The sequence below is a fragment of the Thalassophryne amazonica genome, chromosome 3 (assembly GCF_902500255.1).
Source record: "Thalassophryne amazonica chromosome 3, fThaAma1.1, whole genome shotgun sequence".
Classification (NCBI taxonomy): domain Eukaryota; kingdom Metazoa; phylum Chordata; class Actinopteri; order Batrachoidiformes; family Batrachoididae; genus Thalassophryne; species Thalassophryne amazonica.
This window is the reverse complement of record NC_047105.1, coordinates 51,656,969-51,676,050: the sequence shown is the minus strand read 5'-3', so window position 1 is coordinate 51,676,050 and position 19,082 is coordinate 51,656,969. Positions and strand designations below refer to the sequence as shown.

The 19,082-nt window shown below is 40.7% G+C and overlaps 1 protein-coding gene across 2 annotated transcripts in view; it reads right to left on the bottom strand.

The window, feature by feature from the left end:
- Positions 1-9,907: 9,907 nt before the first annotated feature.
- foxj3 (forkhead box J3) overlaps positions 9,908-19,082 on the bottom strand; it is a 384,376-nt gene continuing 375,201 nt past the window's right edge. For both annotated transcript variants that reach the window (XM_034166255.1, XM_034166254.1), the window contains exons 11-12: positions 15,364-15,462; positions 9,908-14,305 (exon numbers count right to left, since the gene is read on the bottom strand). In XM_034166255.1, the coding sequence (XP_034022146.1) occupies positions 14,187-14,305; positions 15,364-15,462 (218 nt within the window). In that variant the 3' untranslated portion in view covers positions 9,908-14,186. The remainder of the gene's footprint in view (positions 14,306-15,363; positions 15,463-19,082) is intronic.

Here is a 19,082-nt window from a genome sequence, read left to right as displayed (position 1 = left end):
GTCTCAAATCACTATACCATTCCCCCACAGCCAGGATAAAAATTAATGGGGATCTCTCCGGCGAAATTTCGCTGAAAAGGGGATGTAGGCAAGGATGCGGCCTCAGTGCAACCTTATTCGCATTGTATATTGAGCCACTAGCACAAGCAATTAGAGAAATAGGTAATATCAAAGGCATCTTTGTAAAAGACAAAGAATATAAAATTTGTCTATATGCCAACGATGTTTTGCTTACACTTACCAAACCCGAGACCAGCCTAACCACATTAATAACCCTACTCGATACATTTGGATCATACTGTGGTTACAAATTAAATTTCCAAAAAACTCAAATCCTCACTTACAATTATAAACCGAGTAAAAATGTCCTAAAACGCTTACAGTGTAATTGGAACAACTGTATAATTAAATACCTAGGCGTCCAAATACCCAAGGATCCAAATGACCTTTTCAAATACAATTATGACCCCCTGACAAACAATATTAAAGCAGATTTAAAGAGATGGTTGCTCCTCCCCATGAACATGTATCATAGAATTGAAATGATAAAAATGACCATATTACCTAAATTACGATATCTATTTTTGGCATTACCAATCGAAGTGTCCTCCAGGCAATTTGTTGAATGGAACAGAATGATTTCTAGTTTCATTTGGAATAAACGCCCACGAATAAAATATGAAACCATGCAATTAAGTAAGCGAAGGAGGCATGGCTCTCCCTTGTCTCAAAAGTTATTACAAGGCCGCACAGCTTAGAGTTTTGGTTTTGTGGTGTGACTCAACTGAGGATGCCAAATGGAAAGGAATTGATCAAGCAGAGACTGGTGTTCCCCTTCCCTCTATTTTGGGAGACAAACAGAAAATTAAATTACTAAACAGTGTAAATGTTTACATAAAAACACCATTAAATATTTGGTTTAAAGAATCTAGAAAAGAGGCCTTTGAAAAAGCTGCACGAATTTTGCGTTGGCCTGCTTATGATACACAATTTACTCCCTCCAAATTTGATAGCAAATTCCAATACTGGTGTAACAATGGGATAACTGCGTATTGGAAAATATCAGATGGCAACATAAAAAGCTTCCAACAACTAGCAATTGATTACGCCTTGGAGAAGGATGATTTCTACAGGTACCTTCAGTTGAGACATCACTTCAATAATAATATCAGAAATACAAAACAAGAAATTGATGACTTGGTCGGACTTATCTTGGACGTATGCAAAGGGAAACTTACTAAAAAGTATGTCTCCTCCACATATTCTGTTTTGCAAATAAGAAGAGCAAATTCAACTATGTACATAAAACAGAAATGGGAAAAAGAGGCCAGAATTAAATTAACAGAAGATGATTGGCTAAATATATGTAAAACTATCACGACAACCTCAAGCTCAGATTTGTGGAGAGAATTTATGTGGAAGAACACAATGAGATATTTTACAACACCTAAAATCAAAGAACATCAGACCAAAAGCCATATACAACTCCTGGCAATAATTATGGAATCACCGGCCTCGGAGGATGTTCATTCAGTTGTTTAATTTTGTAGAAAAAAAGCAGATCACAGACATGACACAAAACTAAAGTCATTTCAAATGGCAACTTTCTGGCTTTAAGAAACACTATAAGAAATCAGGAAAAAAAATTGTGGCAGTCAGTAACGGTTACTTTTTTAGACCAAGCAGAGGGAAAAAAATATGGAATCACTCAATTCTGAGGAAAAAATTATGGAATCATGAAAAACAAAAGAACGCTCCAACACATCACTAGTATTTTATTGCACCACCTCTGGCTTTTATAACAGCTTGCAGTCTCTGAGGCATGGACTTAATGAGTGACAAACAGTACTCTTCATCAATCTGGCTCCAACTTTCTCTGATTGCTGTTGCCAGATCAGCTTTGCAGGTTGGAGCCTTGTCATGGACCATTTTCTTCAACTTCCACCAAAGATTTTCAGATGGATTAAGATCCGGACTATTTGCAGGCCATGACATTTACCCTATGTGTCTTTTTGCAAGGAATGTTTTCACAGTTTTTGCTCTACGGCAAGATGCATTATCATCTTGAAAAATGATTTCATCATCCCCAAACATCCTTTCAATTGATGGGATAAGAAAAGTGTCCAAAATATCAACGTAAACTTGTGCATTTATTGATGATGTAATGACAGCCGTCTCCCCAGTGCCTTTACCTGACATGCAGCCCCATATCATCAATGACTGTGGAAATTTACATGTTCTCTTCAGGCAGTCATCTTTATAAATCTCATTACAGTTCGGTCACAGACGTTGACTCCAGTTTCCTCCCATTCGTTCCTCATTTGTTTTGTTGTGCATTTTCGATTTTTGAGACATATTGCTTTAAGTTTTCTGTCTTGACGCTTTGATGTTTTCCTTGGTCTACCAGTATGTTTGCCTTTAACAACCTTCCCATGTTGTTTGTATTTGGTCCAGAGTTTAGACACAGCTGACTGTGAACAACCAACATCTTTTGCAACATTGTGTGATGATTTACCCTCTTTTAAGAGTTTGATAATCCTCTCCTTTGTTTCAATTGACATCTCTCGTGTTGGAGCCATGATTCATGTCAGTCCACTTGGTGCAACAGCTCTCCAAGGTGTGATCACTCCTTTTTAGATGCAGACTAACGAGCAGATCTGATTTGATGCAGGTGTTAGTTTTGGGGCTGAAAATTTACAGGGTGATTCCATAATTTATTCCTCAGAATTGAGTGAGTCCATATTTTTTTCCCTCTGCTTGGTCTAAAAAAGTAACCGTTACTGACTGCCACAATTTTTTTTCTTGATTTCTTATAGTGTTTCTTAAAGCCAGAAAGTTGCCATTTGAAATGACTTTAGTTTTGTGTCATGTCTGTGATCTGCTTTTTTCTACAAAATTAAACAACTGAATGAACATCCTCCGAGGCCGGTGATTCCATAATTTTTGCCAGGGGTTGTACAGGGCAACTGTTGGAGGAATTGTGGACAGTCATCAGCTGGACATTACCACATATTCTGGAATTGCCCCAAAATCGCCACCTATTGGGCAGACATAATAAAAATAATCAAGACTGTAACCAGACTTCAAATACTTGAAACTTTCAGTGTATTTTACTTAGGAAATATACCTACCGGGATGAGAAAAAAGGATCGTTACCTCCTTCAGATATTACAGGCAGCCAGCAAAAAAGCAATAACCAGAAGATGGCTACAAGAACCCCCCACCCTTACAGAATGGATGAACATTGTTAACAAAATATACGAGATGGAAAAAATAACTTTTTCTCTGAGACAATCTTTGGACAAAGAGAAACTGTTTTGGGAAAAATGGACATCATATATTTACTCTTGATGTAAGCAATTGTTTAATGACACAGACATACATAGAGATGATGCAACGTATGATGGCATTCAATATCTTTATTTCTGAATGTATCTTATTTTTGGTAAAATCGGTCTATTATGTTGTTTAATTATGATTTGTGTTTTCTTTATGTTTGAAAAAATTAAAATTTAAATAAACAAAGTTTAAAAAAAAAAGAAAAGCCAATTCGCCCTATTGACGTGTCCCATAATCCCTTGCGCACCAGAGAGTCGCTGCAGTCAGACAACAGAGAATCCACATGATAACAATTGTAAATTAATATACTACAAAAATGTATTTTTTGATGCTTTTCGTCATAAGAAACTGCATGCATGATACCCTGAAAACTTGAAAACAATTATAACAAATAATCCATGTCTGCTACGTTTAATCTGCGTGGAATTTAATAAATGCAAACCGAATTTCAGACATATATATTAGTCTGGAACAAAGAGAACAAAAAGTGTTGTAAAGGACAATAATTAAGACGTTAAAGAGCAAACTTCACTTTCCCCCAAAACGACATGATCAGGAAGCAAGCGTAGCTCACAGCAGTTCCCATTGAAAATAACGGAGAGACAGACTGTGATTATCGCATGTTTACATAAAACAAATGCAATAACGTCTATAAACCCAGAGAATATATTCATGAGAGTTTTAGGCACAATATAAAAATAGTTTTATGTTGCGATGTTGTTCATGTGCAGTGGTTAAAGTGCAGCCCGATCAGAGCGTCTCAATGCAGTTCTCAATGTTACTGAGATCTCGCAACGCAGCAACCTCTTCGAATTTTGGGGGATTTTTTTTCCCACATCAATAGGGCGAATGGGATAGCCAAGCGAGCTGTCAGCAGGGCCAAGGGCACCCAAAGGCAGTGAAAACTCGCAACTTATCCTTCTAAGTTATCGGGCTACCGCTACGGAGCCAACCAATGAAGGAGGGAAGGAGACTATGAACTATGGTTCTCAAACTCAACCATCAAGTAAAACCAGCTTAGCCTGATCTGTTGCAAATAACACGGAATGATGCCGAGGCTCAGCAAGGTTATGAAAGTGTCTACTACTCTGAAAAGCCACTCCCTGCCTTGAGCGTAGGAGACAGCGTATGGCTCACAACAGATTCTGAAAAGAAACTGAGTAAAACTGGGGTCACAAACCACAGATACTACACCACAGTTGTTTGTGGTAAAGGCACCACAAGGAGATGCCACATGAAACTTGCACAGGCACTTGCAGATCATCAACAACGAATATCTGGAAAAGGTGTCTGTTTCTGGAGAGCACCTGCCTGCATTATTTGCAGACTCTCCCTGTTCCACTCCCAGGTAATTAACTCTTACCAGGTGTGCTCAGCCAATCAAGAGCTGGAAAACACCAGTTAAAAAAAAAAAAAAAAATCAGGTGTGACTTGAACATGCAGACATGGAAAACATGCAGGGCAGTTGCTCTCTGCGAACAGAGTTGGAAACCCCTGATCCAGAATCATCTTCACAGATGATCTCCACAGCAGCTGACACACTCCATACTACCTTCCATAGTCCTGACGATATATTCAGAATGTGTTCGTGAAACCTGTTGCAAAATTAACATATTAAGGCAGAATGAGGAGTAGCATGGGGCAGAGTAATCCTCCTCCCGTTCTACCATGTAACATACTATTTGAGCAATTTTCAGTTCACAGTTATGGTGATATTTCTGTTGTGTTGCTGGGAGAAAAAAAACAAAGAAAGCAAAGGGTACTCTCATTTGTTGGACAATTTAGGAAAACAAGGAGGTCACATGTTAGCTTTAGCTGTTAGAGAAAACCTGACTTGCCCTACTCATGCAATTAGGTTAAATTAAAGACTGTATTTTGATATTGGAAGGTGTAATATCCAACTTAAAAGTGGAGATGTGACGAAAGTTGTTTTGGTCTTTACCGCAGTGACTGCACTTTACAGCAGGTTGTTGTAAATAAACGCACAAAGCTACTGCTAACACGTTGTCTTTTGATTGGGTCTTCTAACTCCCTTTTTATGAGAAACCCCATGTTACAACTTCATCCTTACTAATCCTTAGCACGTCTCTACATATCATCCAGCCTTCTCACTCTCATTTTCCTCATTCATCAACTCCTCAAAATACTCCCTCTACCTTCTCAATGCACTCTCCTCACTTGTCAGTAATTTACCATTTGGACTCCAGAGGCAGTTGCAAGGTACCGACAGGCCCGAAGGGCAGCAGTCTCTGCTGTGGGGGAGGCAAAACAGCAGGTGTGGGAGGAGTTTGGAGCAGCCTTGGAGAAGGACTGTCAGTCAGCACCAAGGTGCTTCTGGCGGGCCGTGAGGCACCTCAGGAGGGGAAAACGAGGAACCATCCAAGTTGTCTACAGTAAGGATGGGACTCTGTTGACCTCAACTGAGGATGTAATCCGGCGCTGAAGTAACCCTTTGAGCAACTCCTGCATCAGACCGGAGCACCCTCTATAGTAGGGGCAGAGCTGGAAGCTGATGGAGGACTTTCATCATTTTCCCTTTTGGAAGTCACTGAGGCAGTCAAACAACTCCACAGTGGCAAGGCTCTGGGGATTGATGAGATCCGTCCAGAAATACTGAAGGCTCTGGGTGTGGAGGGATTGTCTTGGATGAGATGTCTCTTCAACATTGCGTTGAGCTCTGGGACAGTGCCTAAGGAGTGGCAAACTGGGGTGGTGGTTCCCATATTTAAAAAGGGGGACCAGGGAGTGTGTGCCAACTACAGGGGCATCACACTACTCAGCCTCCCTGGTAAAGTCTACTCCAGGGTGCTGGAAAGGAGGGTTCGGGCTAATGGGCGAACCTCTGATTGAAGAGGAACAATGCAGGTTCCGTCCTGGTTGTGGAACAACAGACCAGCTTTTCACTCTCAAAAAGATCCTAAATTGTGCCTGGGAGTATGCCCATCCAGTGTACATGTGTTTTGTGGACTTGGAGAAGGCATATGTTCAGGTACCCTGGGAGAGAGGGGGTCCCTTCTCAGGGCCATTCAATCTCTGTACTCACAAAGCAAAAGCTGTGTTCGGGTGCTCACAACAGTGTCGGACTCATTTCTGGTGGTGGGTTGGCCTCCACCAGGGCTGCGCTTTGTTATCAATCCTGTTTGTGATATTCATGGACAGGATATCAAGGTGTAGTTGGCGGGAAGAGGGTTTTCAGTTTGGTGGGATCAGGGTCTCATCACTGCTTTTTGCAGATGATGTGGCTTCATCGGCCGGTGACCTCCAACACTCAGTGGATCAGTTTGCAGCCGAGTGTGAAGCAGCTGGGGTGAGGATCAGCACCTCTAAATCTAAGGCCATGGTTCTCAGCAGGAAACCAACGGATTACCTACTCCGGGTAAGGAATACGGTCTTGTCCCAAGTGAAGGAGTTCAAGTACCTCTGGGTCTTGTGCATGAGTGAGGGGACGATGGAGTGTGAGATTGGCCGGAAAATCGGCGCAGCAGGGGCGATATCTCATTCGCTCTGCCGTACTGTTGTGATGAAAAGGGAGCTGAGCCAAAAGGCGAAGCTCTCGATCTACTGGTCAATCTTCGTTCCTATTCTATGGTCATGAGGGTTGGGTCTTGACCGAAAGAACTAGATTGTGAGTACAAGTGGCCAAAATGGGCTTCCTTAGGAGGGTGGCTGGTGTCTCCTTTAGAGATAGGGTGAGAAGTTCGGTCATCTGGAGTAGAGCCACTGCTCCTTCATGTTGAAAGGAGCCAGCTGAGGTGGTTCAGGCATCTGGTAAGGATGCCTCCTGGGTGCTTTCCTAGGGAGGTGTTCCAGGCATGTCCACCTGGGAGGAGACCCCAGGGAAGATCCAGGATCCACACTGGCCTGGGAACACCTGGGATACCCCAGTCAGAGGTGGTCAATGTGGCATGGGAAAGGGAAGTCTGGGGTCCCCTGCTAGAGCTGTTGCCCCCGCAACCCAATCTCGGATAAGCGGTTGAAAATGAGTGTTATTACTCTAACCTGCTGTACATCCTTTCCAGCTAGGTCTCTCTGTCTGGGCAATCAGTACACATCCTTTTCTCCTTCTTAATGTTCATGTTTTGACATTTATTACTTTACATAAAAAAAGTGTTCCTTAATGTTTTAACAAGTTCGATCTGTACTCCCAAAAACTGATTTGTGTTACCCCCCCAGTCATGTAAGTGGATGCCACCACAACTACACATCTGCATTGTGATTTTCACAGAAAAAGGGATGCTTTTTGTAGATATTTCACAGGTCTATGAAAATGGAATAAAGGGGTATTTTTCTGGAAGAGCCACTGCAAAATAACTAAAAAGGGTGTTTCATTTAGATCCAATATTCTGGGACAGCTTTCTGCTGCATAGCCTGGAAGCTGCATGGTCCAGATTTCTGAGTCCTGATATTGTGATATTTTGTGCAATGGAAAGTAAAAGTACAAAAGTAAATAATAGGTCTTTAAAAGCAACATTTAGACTCTTGTCATTGTTAACCACCTTGTTTTGCAAAAAGAAAGGGAAAGAAAGCTATATATTAGTAAAAGCTCCTTGAAAAGGGGGTACATTTCATTCTCAGAACAAGAATGTGCTGTGACATGCCATGCCAGTAACATCACCAACAACATTTATGGACTTATAGGACACTTAAAACAAGGACAAAAACAAAAATCATAATACAAAAATGCTGTTCTCCCCTGAAATTAAAGAGAGCTCTTCATGTGATTTTTACTGAAGTAGGGCTGGTTGGATGGTTACAATTTGTTTTTCTGTTGGTGTAATTATGAGCAAAGAAAAAGTTCTTGTTAGAATTTTGGGGTACCTGAAACTTTTGCATAGTACTGCATTGATTACTCTCATCTTAAAATTTAGAAGTCACTAAGTTGATGGACATCATAGCCAGCCTGTACACAGGTACAATGTGTGCTGTAGTGAGCGGGAGTAGAATCTGATGTCATACTTGTGTTGACTGGTGTTCTTCAGGAACATGTTCTGGCCCATACTCTGTTCGGTTCTTGCATGGACAGTTGGTTAGGACTGTGAAGTCCAATGAATGAAGTATTTCTTTCAAGGAGGATTCACTAACTTTGCAGTACTTGAGAAGCTGAGTGAGTAGTCAGAGGACTGTCTGTGTTTATGATCATCCTGAATCAAGACTAAAGCCCGGGCTTTCAATGACTTCCTGGACTCAGCCATTAAACGTGCACCTGAAAGTGTCAAAATTGTTAAATGGTTAACTAAGTGACAACATTCATGTCTCTGGGTCCTCAGCCTTTGAGGTCAACAGACATCTAGGAAGAGCATTGTCTGGTTATGTGACTTGGACTTTGGGCTGACAACTAGATATTTTAGGTACCACTGGATTGACTTTGCACCAAATGAGCAATTACCTAACGAGACTCAGTTGAGGTGTACTTAACTTGCATTGGGAGGGAACAAACTAACATTTATTACATGCTTTGGTATGTGATCTGGCGTGTAGGTATGCCCTGATAAAACTGTCAAAAACAATCTGGTAGCTAGTAGATTCATTGCTGAAGGTAGTAATTCTGACCACTAGAGGGCACTGTTCCACCATGAACAGTTTCATTAACCAAATCAGAAAGAACTGATGCACTGACGTTATCTGTGCAGTTGTGGACATACTGACACATCTTGGCTAAAAAGATTTAATCTCAGGCCTCCCCAACTGCAGTGCCCATATTCCAGTTGATCAAAAAAAAAAAAGTATGATAAATCAAATATGGGTGATTTACATCCTTACAAAGTCATTAACGGTTACTAGGTAAATTGATATAAAGTTTTTATCAGTGTCGCATTTTCTGTGAGACAACAGTTTACATACACCAAAATGAATGTTTCTCTAAGCAGAATGGAAGAGTCCAGAAATCAACTGGGCTACTTTTAAAAGCTTCTGAATGACTAATTGGCATAATTTGGTGTTAACTGGGGCAGCACAATGTCGTAGTGGTTAGTACTTTTGCCTCACAGCAAGAAGATCATGGGATCTATTCCTACCTGTGGCCTCTGTGTAGAGTTTGCATGTTTTCCCTGCGTTTGTGTGGGTTCCCTCCGGGTGCTCCGGCTTGCTCCCACACATTGCTGCCAAAGGTGTATCGACAAAGTATTGAGCAGACGGTGTGAATACTTACGTACATGTGATTTCTTAGTTTACTTTTAGTAAATTTGCAACCCCCCCCCCCCCCAAAAAAAAACCTTTTTCATGTCATTATGGGGCGCTGAGTAGAATTTTTTGAGGAGAAAAAAAACAGAGTTTACTCCATTCTGGAATAAAGCTGTAACATAATGTGGAAAAAGCGAAGCAATGTGAATACTTTCCGGTGCACCACACATCATGCAGTGTACTGACTTATTGTTCAAGTTTTTTTTTTTTCTTTTCAGACTTTCTTCAGAGGAGCAGTACATATATTGTAGTACAACATTCATATAACACCACTGATTTGTTTGAACACCTGACATAAATGCATCACAGCGCCATATCACCTGCAAAAAAAACAAAACAAAAAAAAAACAAAAAAAAAAACAAAAACAATCAGCACATTATTCCACAGTGAAGTTACCATATTTTATTTCTTTAAGTGCCATTCATGCATATTGGGGGAAAGGGGTGGGGGTGGGTGGTGGTATTGACAACTCTAATAACACGAGTTATTTTACAGCACTAAACAAATACAAAGAGTAGCCGTGTCACGTCATCGGACAACAAAAGTAATAAACCGTGCAATAACACAAGGACACGTAGGAGGGAGGAAAAAAAAATACAAGAAATGACAGACAAAAATCAAAACTGAACATAAAACACAAAGCAAATATATATTATCAACACTGAAACACTGAATGTAGAACCATAGTACAGGTAAAAGGTAGTGTCACACAAAAAGCCAACGCGTTTTCATCACATATATACACAATAAAGATATATACATACTGTCACCCTCTGATAGGACAATAACAAAATAATTCTTTTCCCTCCTCTCTTTTATGAATAAGACCCACCCTGACCTTGATGCCCCACCCCCAGGAGGAAGAAGGGAGAATCGAAAAGACGAAGAAGAAGATATGTACAAGCACAATAACACACCAGCACTGAATAAAATAGGCCTCAATCAGCAGTACTTGTTGGCAGTTCTCTCCCACATTATAACAAATTCTCCCATTTTTTTTTTAAAGTGCCCCCCCAACAATAGTAATCTCTCTGGCAGTTACACATGTCCAACGGTATTTAAAAAGTCATCTTTTGAAAAAGAACTTAAAACGCACACAAGTCAACACACAAATGCACACGAACAGACGTGAAATAAGATGGTGGTTGTGATCCAGTCATCATCATCAGTTTTCCCTTTCAGCCACATCCGCTTGCGTCGCGTTTTGTTTCCCCGAGAGCTGGTGTGCTCAATTAGTCGTTTGTATGGAGACAGTCTTCACCTGGAAGAACTGTTACACATGTAACCGAGGACTTGCAGGTTTCAGGTCCTTTGTCCCACACCCACTCAACTAAGCATTCGGTCTTAGCGCAAGTGAAACTGTAATGGCCGAACTCAAACAAAAAGAAAAAACATTTGACTTCCACAGGCAAAGCAGCTGTCCATACACAGGGTTTTTTTTAATGTAAAGACAATTTGCAGAATTAAAAAATAGATAAAACGATGACTGACAGGAAAAACAATTAAATAAACTAACTGCAAAAGGAAAAAAAAAAAAAAAACCACACTGCACAGTGCAGTTCTTGACAATTCAACTCAAGATTGCAAATAAGCAATTATGATTTGACATATCCAATAAACCATCAAGCAACTGGAGAAACTCAGTATGACAGACTTTATGCATCATCATAAAAAAGAATCTACGACTGTCATCCAAGTATGAAATCCAATTTATACTTACTGCCGATGACCATAATCGACCTAAATGATCTTAGATGACACACAGTGTCATAGGTGCAAAGCGCCACACAGTTACTTGCCTCATAGCTGCCATTAGGGGGCAGAAAGACCAACTGTTAGTGAATAAATGTATATCGTTGTACCAGCAATTTAGAAGAGTACTTTGTCAAAGGAGGAGGTGCTGTGCATTTTACAGATGGTTAAGATCAACATTTCTCAACTTTTTAAAGTGTCTCAAAAAGTTCTGCTCCTGTTTGAGGAGGACACATAGGAACGTATTCCAGAACCACCAATCTCCCTATTCTGTGCTTTAGGAACCGTCCTTGCTACAATGCATGTTTTAAACTTTGTCTATAACCACACTGTGCATCAGGTTTGTGCTTGCAGATGGGAGAAAGATGATTGCAGGAATCAATCACGGCCCTGATACGATGAAAAAACATGAACATGCCCACACCAAATGTTCACCCTGCATGCATACACACATGTACGTTCATGAGTCATGTTGCTAATTCTCCTGTGAATGTACAACAGCAGTCAAACTGTGAGTGTGGCACACTGAAATCTCTTTTTGCTTCTGAGTGGGAGAAAAAAAGGCAACGATATTTGTAAATGTAACTCACTTTCTTGTCCATGGCACAGACAAAATTCAGCAGAAGATTCATCTTCTATCGATCAGTAATCCATCAGACTCACCCAAATATTTAAAAGTGATTTTATGCTGGACATTGAGATGGAAGTACAATCCTGCTCATGTTTCTTAGCCATGTTTAGTCAGAGGTGTGAAACCATTACTACAACAACTGTAGCTTTTACCCATTCAGGCGGTGACTGTCTAATTATAATTACACATAAAGGGTAAAAATATATGGAATTGTGGGCATTAATGGTCAAAGTATCAAATAATTTGCAATCTAACACACTGAGTACTTTTCAAATTTATACCCCGTCACACTCTGCCACGTTTCCAAAACTCGGAGGGCGCAGTTAAGAACATGTAAAACATACTAATAACACAGTAGAAACTGTTAATGGCATGTTGTATCCTCCATGGCTATGGAGTATGTGGCTGGAATTTGGACATAAAAAAAAAATGCAGCAAGGAGGTAATTGAATCAGGAAGCAGCAAGAACTAAATAAGGACATATTAACGAAGCAGTTAAATCTAATGGGGACTTCACTGACACAGTAGAATTGTGGTGGGTACAGGAATCTCCCAGCAGCAGCCTATGTGCAATATGAGAATGAAATGTGCTGTTCGCTGTCTGCTGTGTAGCAAAAAATTTCCCCACCACCTCATACAAATCAAGGTTGACGCCAAAGCACGCACTCGTACATACACAGTGCAAAGAACGTTTGAGTGTGTATTTAAATAGATGGGCATATATGGCAAGAATGCTGTTTTTCTGACTGTAGTTTATTGATGAACCTATATGTGGACACAAGAAAACTTACAGAACAAATGAAAATGCACAGTGTGTGGCGCAGCATTAATAAGGACAGGACGGATGCAGCAAGAAAGTGGTATGCAGGGGTGTGACTTTTTTTGTAGTAAGAACATTGTCAGAACAAATTGCACATGGTACGCGCATGATCATGCACATGGTACAAGACATTAGTGGGAACATGTTAGACGCTGTGAGAAAAGGTGCAAATTTTTCCATTTGAACACATCCTCATTGTGTTCATCACAATTTTCAAGACGCAGTGTGTTCTCCGTGGTCTTCATCCAAGTGTGACGGGACCCTAATCAACCACTAACTCAGTGGACACTGTTGAAATGCTGCAGATTTTATATAAAATGTAATTATTGTTACTGTTACAAGTATAATGTTTTTTCACTTGCATACAGTTTTAGAACAACTAATACAACAAACCCCATCAACTCATGTTTAATGATGGATTTTGAATGATGCTGATACATGTAATGATCAATAGACTATTTTTTTAAGGGGGGGGGGGGGGGGAGAACAATGAACCTCATCTTCAAAACCTGTGTTAAAATGCATTTTTCCCCCCTTTCACATTGCAGCAGGATTTGATTGGTGGAGCAAAAAACAAACAAACAAACAAACAAAAAAAACTTACAAAACTGTACACAAGTTCTGTTCTATTCAATTAATTGAATTTAAACAATTGTCTTCCCTGTCATCACCATCAGCTCATACTTGTCATTTTTTTTTCTTGGAGTGCTTCAGATGGAAAAAGAAATAAAAGCTAAAACAAGCCTGTTGCAATGAGCCCGACCAAACATCACAATTATTTTGTATCATCTTTCTCGGTTTGTTTCTTGTCAAACCTGCATAAGCATTTAACACTCTGTTCAAACCCTCAGTTGTCATAAATCTAACTTGACCACCAATTCATCCACAGCGGCGCCCACATTCTCCCAAAAGTGACCAACAAAGCTCCATCACATTACTCAGATAGCGGCCTTGTTCCGTAAAAGCAAAGTTAAAACTGAAAAAACAACAACAAACAAACAAACAAACAAACAAACAAATAGATAAACTCATTTGAGAGGCAGCTGAGGCCAATGTCAACACGAGAAGAATTACAAGTTGAGCAATTCGCTCAAATCACATAACAGTTAGGGAGCGGGGGGGGGGGGGGGGGGGGGCATGGAGAGGGTTGGCTGAGGAGCTGGAGAGTGTGTGGTTTAAATGTGAACGTGTTCTACTTGTCTCTAGTCAAGTACTTAAGCAATCACTTTAAGATGTCCAACTAAATGATTGTCTTCAAAGTAATGTTTGTTTGTTGTAATGTATGTTTTTCATTTGTAAAAATGTCATGACTGAAGTCCGTCTCTCCACAGCTGTCAAATGTTCTTCTGCATCCCACCCACATTCGCGTCCTCTGAATTCTGCAGCCATTGAGCTCAGGCTGGCCTCCTCTGGCATCTACCTCCACTCCTCACGCCCTTGTATTTTCAAAAGAAGGTCTTGGGCTAAACAATGGAGTCCCAATCAAAATCATCCTGGATGTCGTCAGTGTGAGAGGTCATGCGATGCATATGGAAGTTTCTGGCAGGTATCATGTGCTGCTGGTTCATCTGTGCATGGTGTCCTGCAGAATGTTAATAATGAGGAGTGTCAAATAACAGAAAAACAAAAAGGGTCAGAATGCTTGCTTAACAACAAGGGTAATACCGTAACATGCGTCACCAACCTCAAACTTGAGGTCTTAATGTAGTCATGGTCAGAATTACTGGCACCCCTATATTTTAAGTACACTTTTTAAAATATGTTCAGAAATAAAAGCTAACAAACCAGTTTTGTATCAAAATTCTAAAGTTCTAAACAGAAATAACAAAAAAAAATGCTTTCAGAAAGTAAAATGAAAATAGATATGAAATGTATGCTGGACATAATGAATTTACAGTAAATCACTTTTAGAGAATGTTTTCACACAAGTTAGGGGATGAATACAATAGCATTTCCAAATCACTCTGTGTGTGTGTGTACAATAGCATTTCCAAATCACTCTGTGTGTGTGTGTGTGTGTGTGTGTGTGTGTGTGTGTGTGTGTGTGTGTGTGTGTGTGTGTGTGTGTGTGTGTGTGTGTGTGTGTGTGTGTGTGTGTAAAAATACACAGTATGGCACTGTGTGGTAATTCTGTCTGGAGTAAGCAGTTCACGGTCTAAGTGACTGTAAGAAGGAGGCTAGAGAGGGAAACTATTAAGACACCCATGACAACTTTACAGGCTTCTGTGGTTGTGACTGAGGAGGGTATGTACAGCACATCTTTTGACTGTTGCATCACCAGATACACAGCTTCACTTTATAATTTTTTTGGTAAATCAGATAGATTAAAAAAAAAGGCACAGAAAAAAGCATCACTCAGGAACCGGTATCAAAGTCAAGGTATCAACAGTAGTATCGGTGTCGAAAAACGTCTGAGCAATACCCAGACCTAGTCCAACGTCCTAGTGATGTCACTATGTCTACCACATTTCACCTTGATATATGAAGTCTTTGTCAAAATATCACATACACGTCGATCATACAGACACACACACACAGACAAGCAGAAGCACACGCTGAAATAAAAATCACAAAATGTATCAGAATAGCTGTATTTCATCATTTTAATCATTGGTCACATTGAATGTGACTTCAGGATACCTGTCATTGTGGGTCCTGTGGTGCTCATAGGAGGCATGTGAGGGTATCCTGGAGGGCCCATCATGGACATGCTCTGTCTGTTGTCCATGTAGAGATTTTCTGATGAGAAGGGAAAAAAATGAATGTAGTTTAAACCTTAATTAATCAAACTTTTTTTTTTTAGGAACCATTAAAGCAATGCACCTGAACATTTACTTTGTAGTAATTTGCAATAGTACTTTGTTGTACAAAAGTGTAAAGCAGCATTGAATTCACTGCATCAATATTACAGCCTCACCTCGCTGCCAAAAACAAACATATCGTGTTTGGCTCCACTACTGACATGACTGCCAAACTGTGGAGTCATGGCTTTCCTCCAAAACATTAAATAGCAGAATAAAAAGTAAAGCTAACAGCCAAAGCTGTTACAGCTCACCGGGACTACTGCAACAAGGATCAAGAGTGTTTGCACTGCCACAAAAAGAAATGTGTGAAAAATGCTTGACACAATGACAATGTATATTTATTTTAGAGACTTAATAATGTACCACTATGATATTGTTTCAACAGTGCCCCCACTAGTGTGTGTGTGTGTGTGCGCGCGCATGGTGGATGGTGGTGGTCGCAGCGTGCAATGGTACAAAACGTATGGAATCAAATTTGCATGGTAAATGCAATGCAACACAAATGGGACGAATAATCCATATCACATCAATCAATCAATCAATCAATTTTTTTTTTATATAGCGCCAAATCACAACAAACAGTTGCCCCAAGGCGCTTTATATTGTAAGGCAAGGCCATACAATAATTATGTAAAACCCCAACGGTCAAAACGACCCCCTGTGAGCAAGCACTTGGCTACAGTGGGAAGGAAAAACTCCCTTTTAACAGGAAGAAACCTCCAGCAGAACCAGGCTCAGGGAGGGGCAGTCTTCTGCTGGGACAGGTTGGGGCTGAAAAATGTCCTCATTGGACCCTATAGTATAATAGGGTCCAATGAGGGTCACAATTTTCCCAATCACAGTGATTTCACTTGTGTTAAACTTGATAGGTATGGTTGCTCTAAAGATGTAGGCCATATTATATAACGGCTGAGTGGATTCTTGTCATTTGATTGGTGCTTTGTATGTCACATGACAGGGATTAATTCATTCCATTTGTGTTGCATTGCATTTAGAGTGCGGCTTGGTTCCATTTAGAGTGCAAATTTGGTTCCATACGTTTGGTACCATTGCACTCTCACGTGCACGGCCTCGTGCACATGTGATCACGCATACACACGTGCGCATGTCCTCGTGCACACGCGCACACATGCACGTGCACATACACATGCTCGTGCATGCATACTCGTGCGCGCCGCAAACACACGTGCTTGCACGCGGACCCACGCATGCTCGTGCGTGCACGCGCACGCACACACAAAACCAATCCACTGTGCTGCCTGGAGGTTGTTAGCAGGAAGAGAGAACAAAAGCTGGACTCATTTCTGATGTGATTTTTTTTTTCGCTGTACTGAGCACATACGAGGTCTGTTAGAAAAGTATCCGACCTTTTTATTTTTTTTTTCAAAAACCATATGGATTTGAATCACGTGTGATTGCATCAGCCAAGGTTGAACCTTGGCTGATACAGTCTTATTTTTGTTGTTCACGCACGCACAAGCACCAACCGGGGGGGGGGGGGGGGGGGGGGGGGGGGGGGGACACACGACTCTCCTGAGACATAATTTGAGCTAACTGGCACTGCTAATTCTTGTAAGATACACACACACACACACACACACACACACACACACACACACACACACACACACACACACACACACACACACACACACACACACACACACACACAGAGAGAGAAAACAAATCCACTGTGCTGCCTGTCAGCAGGAAGAGAAAGAAAACCTGGATTCATTTCTGACGTGACTCTTTTTTTTTGCTGCACTGAAGAGGTACAGCTGGACCGAGCCGGTGGCGTGGGGGCGCGCGCGCACGGGACAGCAACATGATTTGATTGAGTTAACTGACGCTGCTACACACACACAAAATCCACTCCCCTGTAAGCCGTCTGGATGCATGAAGAGCTGCTAACATGAAATGTTGATGTGATTTTTGGCTGAACTGAGAAACTACACAAAGTTGAATGGTATGTTCCAGCTTTCACCTCATGAAAGATTCGTACCATTGAACTCATAAACATTCATTATTTATATATTATATAACACTTGTACAGATCCTTGTCACTTGATTGGTGGTTTGTATGTCACGTGATATAGATCATTTGTTCCATTGACCTTGCAAATTTGGTTCCATTGACTGTGCAAATTTTATCCTTATGTTTTGTACCATGGCATGGTGCCACCACTGCACATGCTCACACTAGCGGTGAAGGCACTGAGCTTAAAAACAAACCCCACCATGTTTGTTTTACAACCCCTGGCAATAATTATGGAATCACTTGTCTCGGAGGATGTTTATTCAGTTGTTTAATTTTGTAGAAAAAAGCAGATCACAGACATGACACAAAACTAAAGTCATTTCAAATGGCAACTTTCTGGCTTTAAGAAACACTAAAAAAATCAGGAAATAAAATTGTGGCAGTCAGTAACGGTTACTTTTTTAGACCAAGCAGAGGGAAAAAAATATGGACGCACTCAATTCTGAGGAATAAATTATGGAATCACCCTGTAAATTTTCATCCCCAAAACTAACACCTGCAACAAATCAGATCTGCTCGTTAGTCTGCATCTACAAAGGAGTGATCACACCTTAGAGAGCTGTTGCACCAAGTGGACTGACATGAATCATGGCTCCAACACGAGAGATGTCAATTGAAACAAAGGAGACGATTATCAAACTCTTAAAAAAGGGTAAATCATCATGCAATGTTGCAAAAGATGTTGGTTGTTCACAGTCAGCTGTGTCTAAACTCTGGACCAAATGCAAACAACATGGGAAGGTTGTTAAAGGCAAACATACTGGTAGACCAAGGAAGACATCAAAGCGTCAAGACAGAAAACTTAAAGCAATATGTCTCAAAAATCGAAAATGCACAACAAAACAAATGAGGAACAAATGGGAGGAAACTGGAGTCAACGTCTGTGACCGAACTGTAAGAAACCGCCTAAAGGAAATGGGATTTACATACAGAAAAGCTAAACGAAAGCCATCATTAACACCTAAACAGAAAAAAACAAGGTTACAATGGGCTAAGGAAATGCAATCGTGGACTGTGGATGACTGGATGAAAGTCATATTCAGCGATGAATCTCGAATCTGCACTGGGCAAGGTGATGATGCTGGAACTTTTGTTTGGTGCCGTTTCAATGAGATTTATAAAAATGACTGCCTGAAGAGAACATGTAAATTTCCACAGTCATTGATGATATGGGGCTGCATGTCAGGTAAAGGCACTGGGGAGATGGGTGTCATTACATCATCAATAAATGCACAAGTTTACGTTGATATTTTGGACACTTTTCTTATCCCATCAATTGAAAAGATGTTTGGGGATGATGAAATCATTTTTCAAGATGATAATGCATCTTGCCACAGAGCAAAAACTGTGAAAACATTCCTTGCAAAAAGACACATAGGGTCAATGTCATGGCCTGCAAATAGTCCGGATCTTAATCCAATTGAAAATCTTTGGTGGAAGTTGAAAAAAATGGTCCATGACAAGGCTCCAACCCGCAAAGCTGATCTGGCAACAGCAATGAGAGAAAGTTGGAGCCA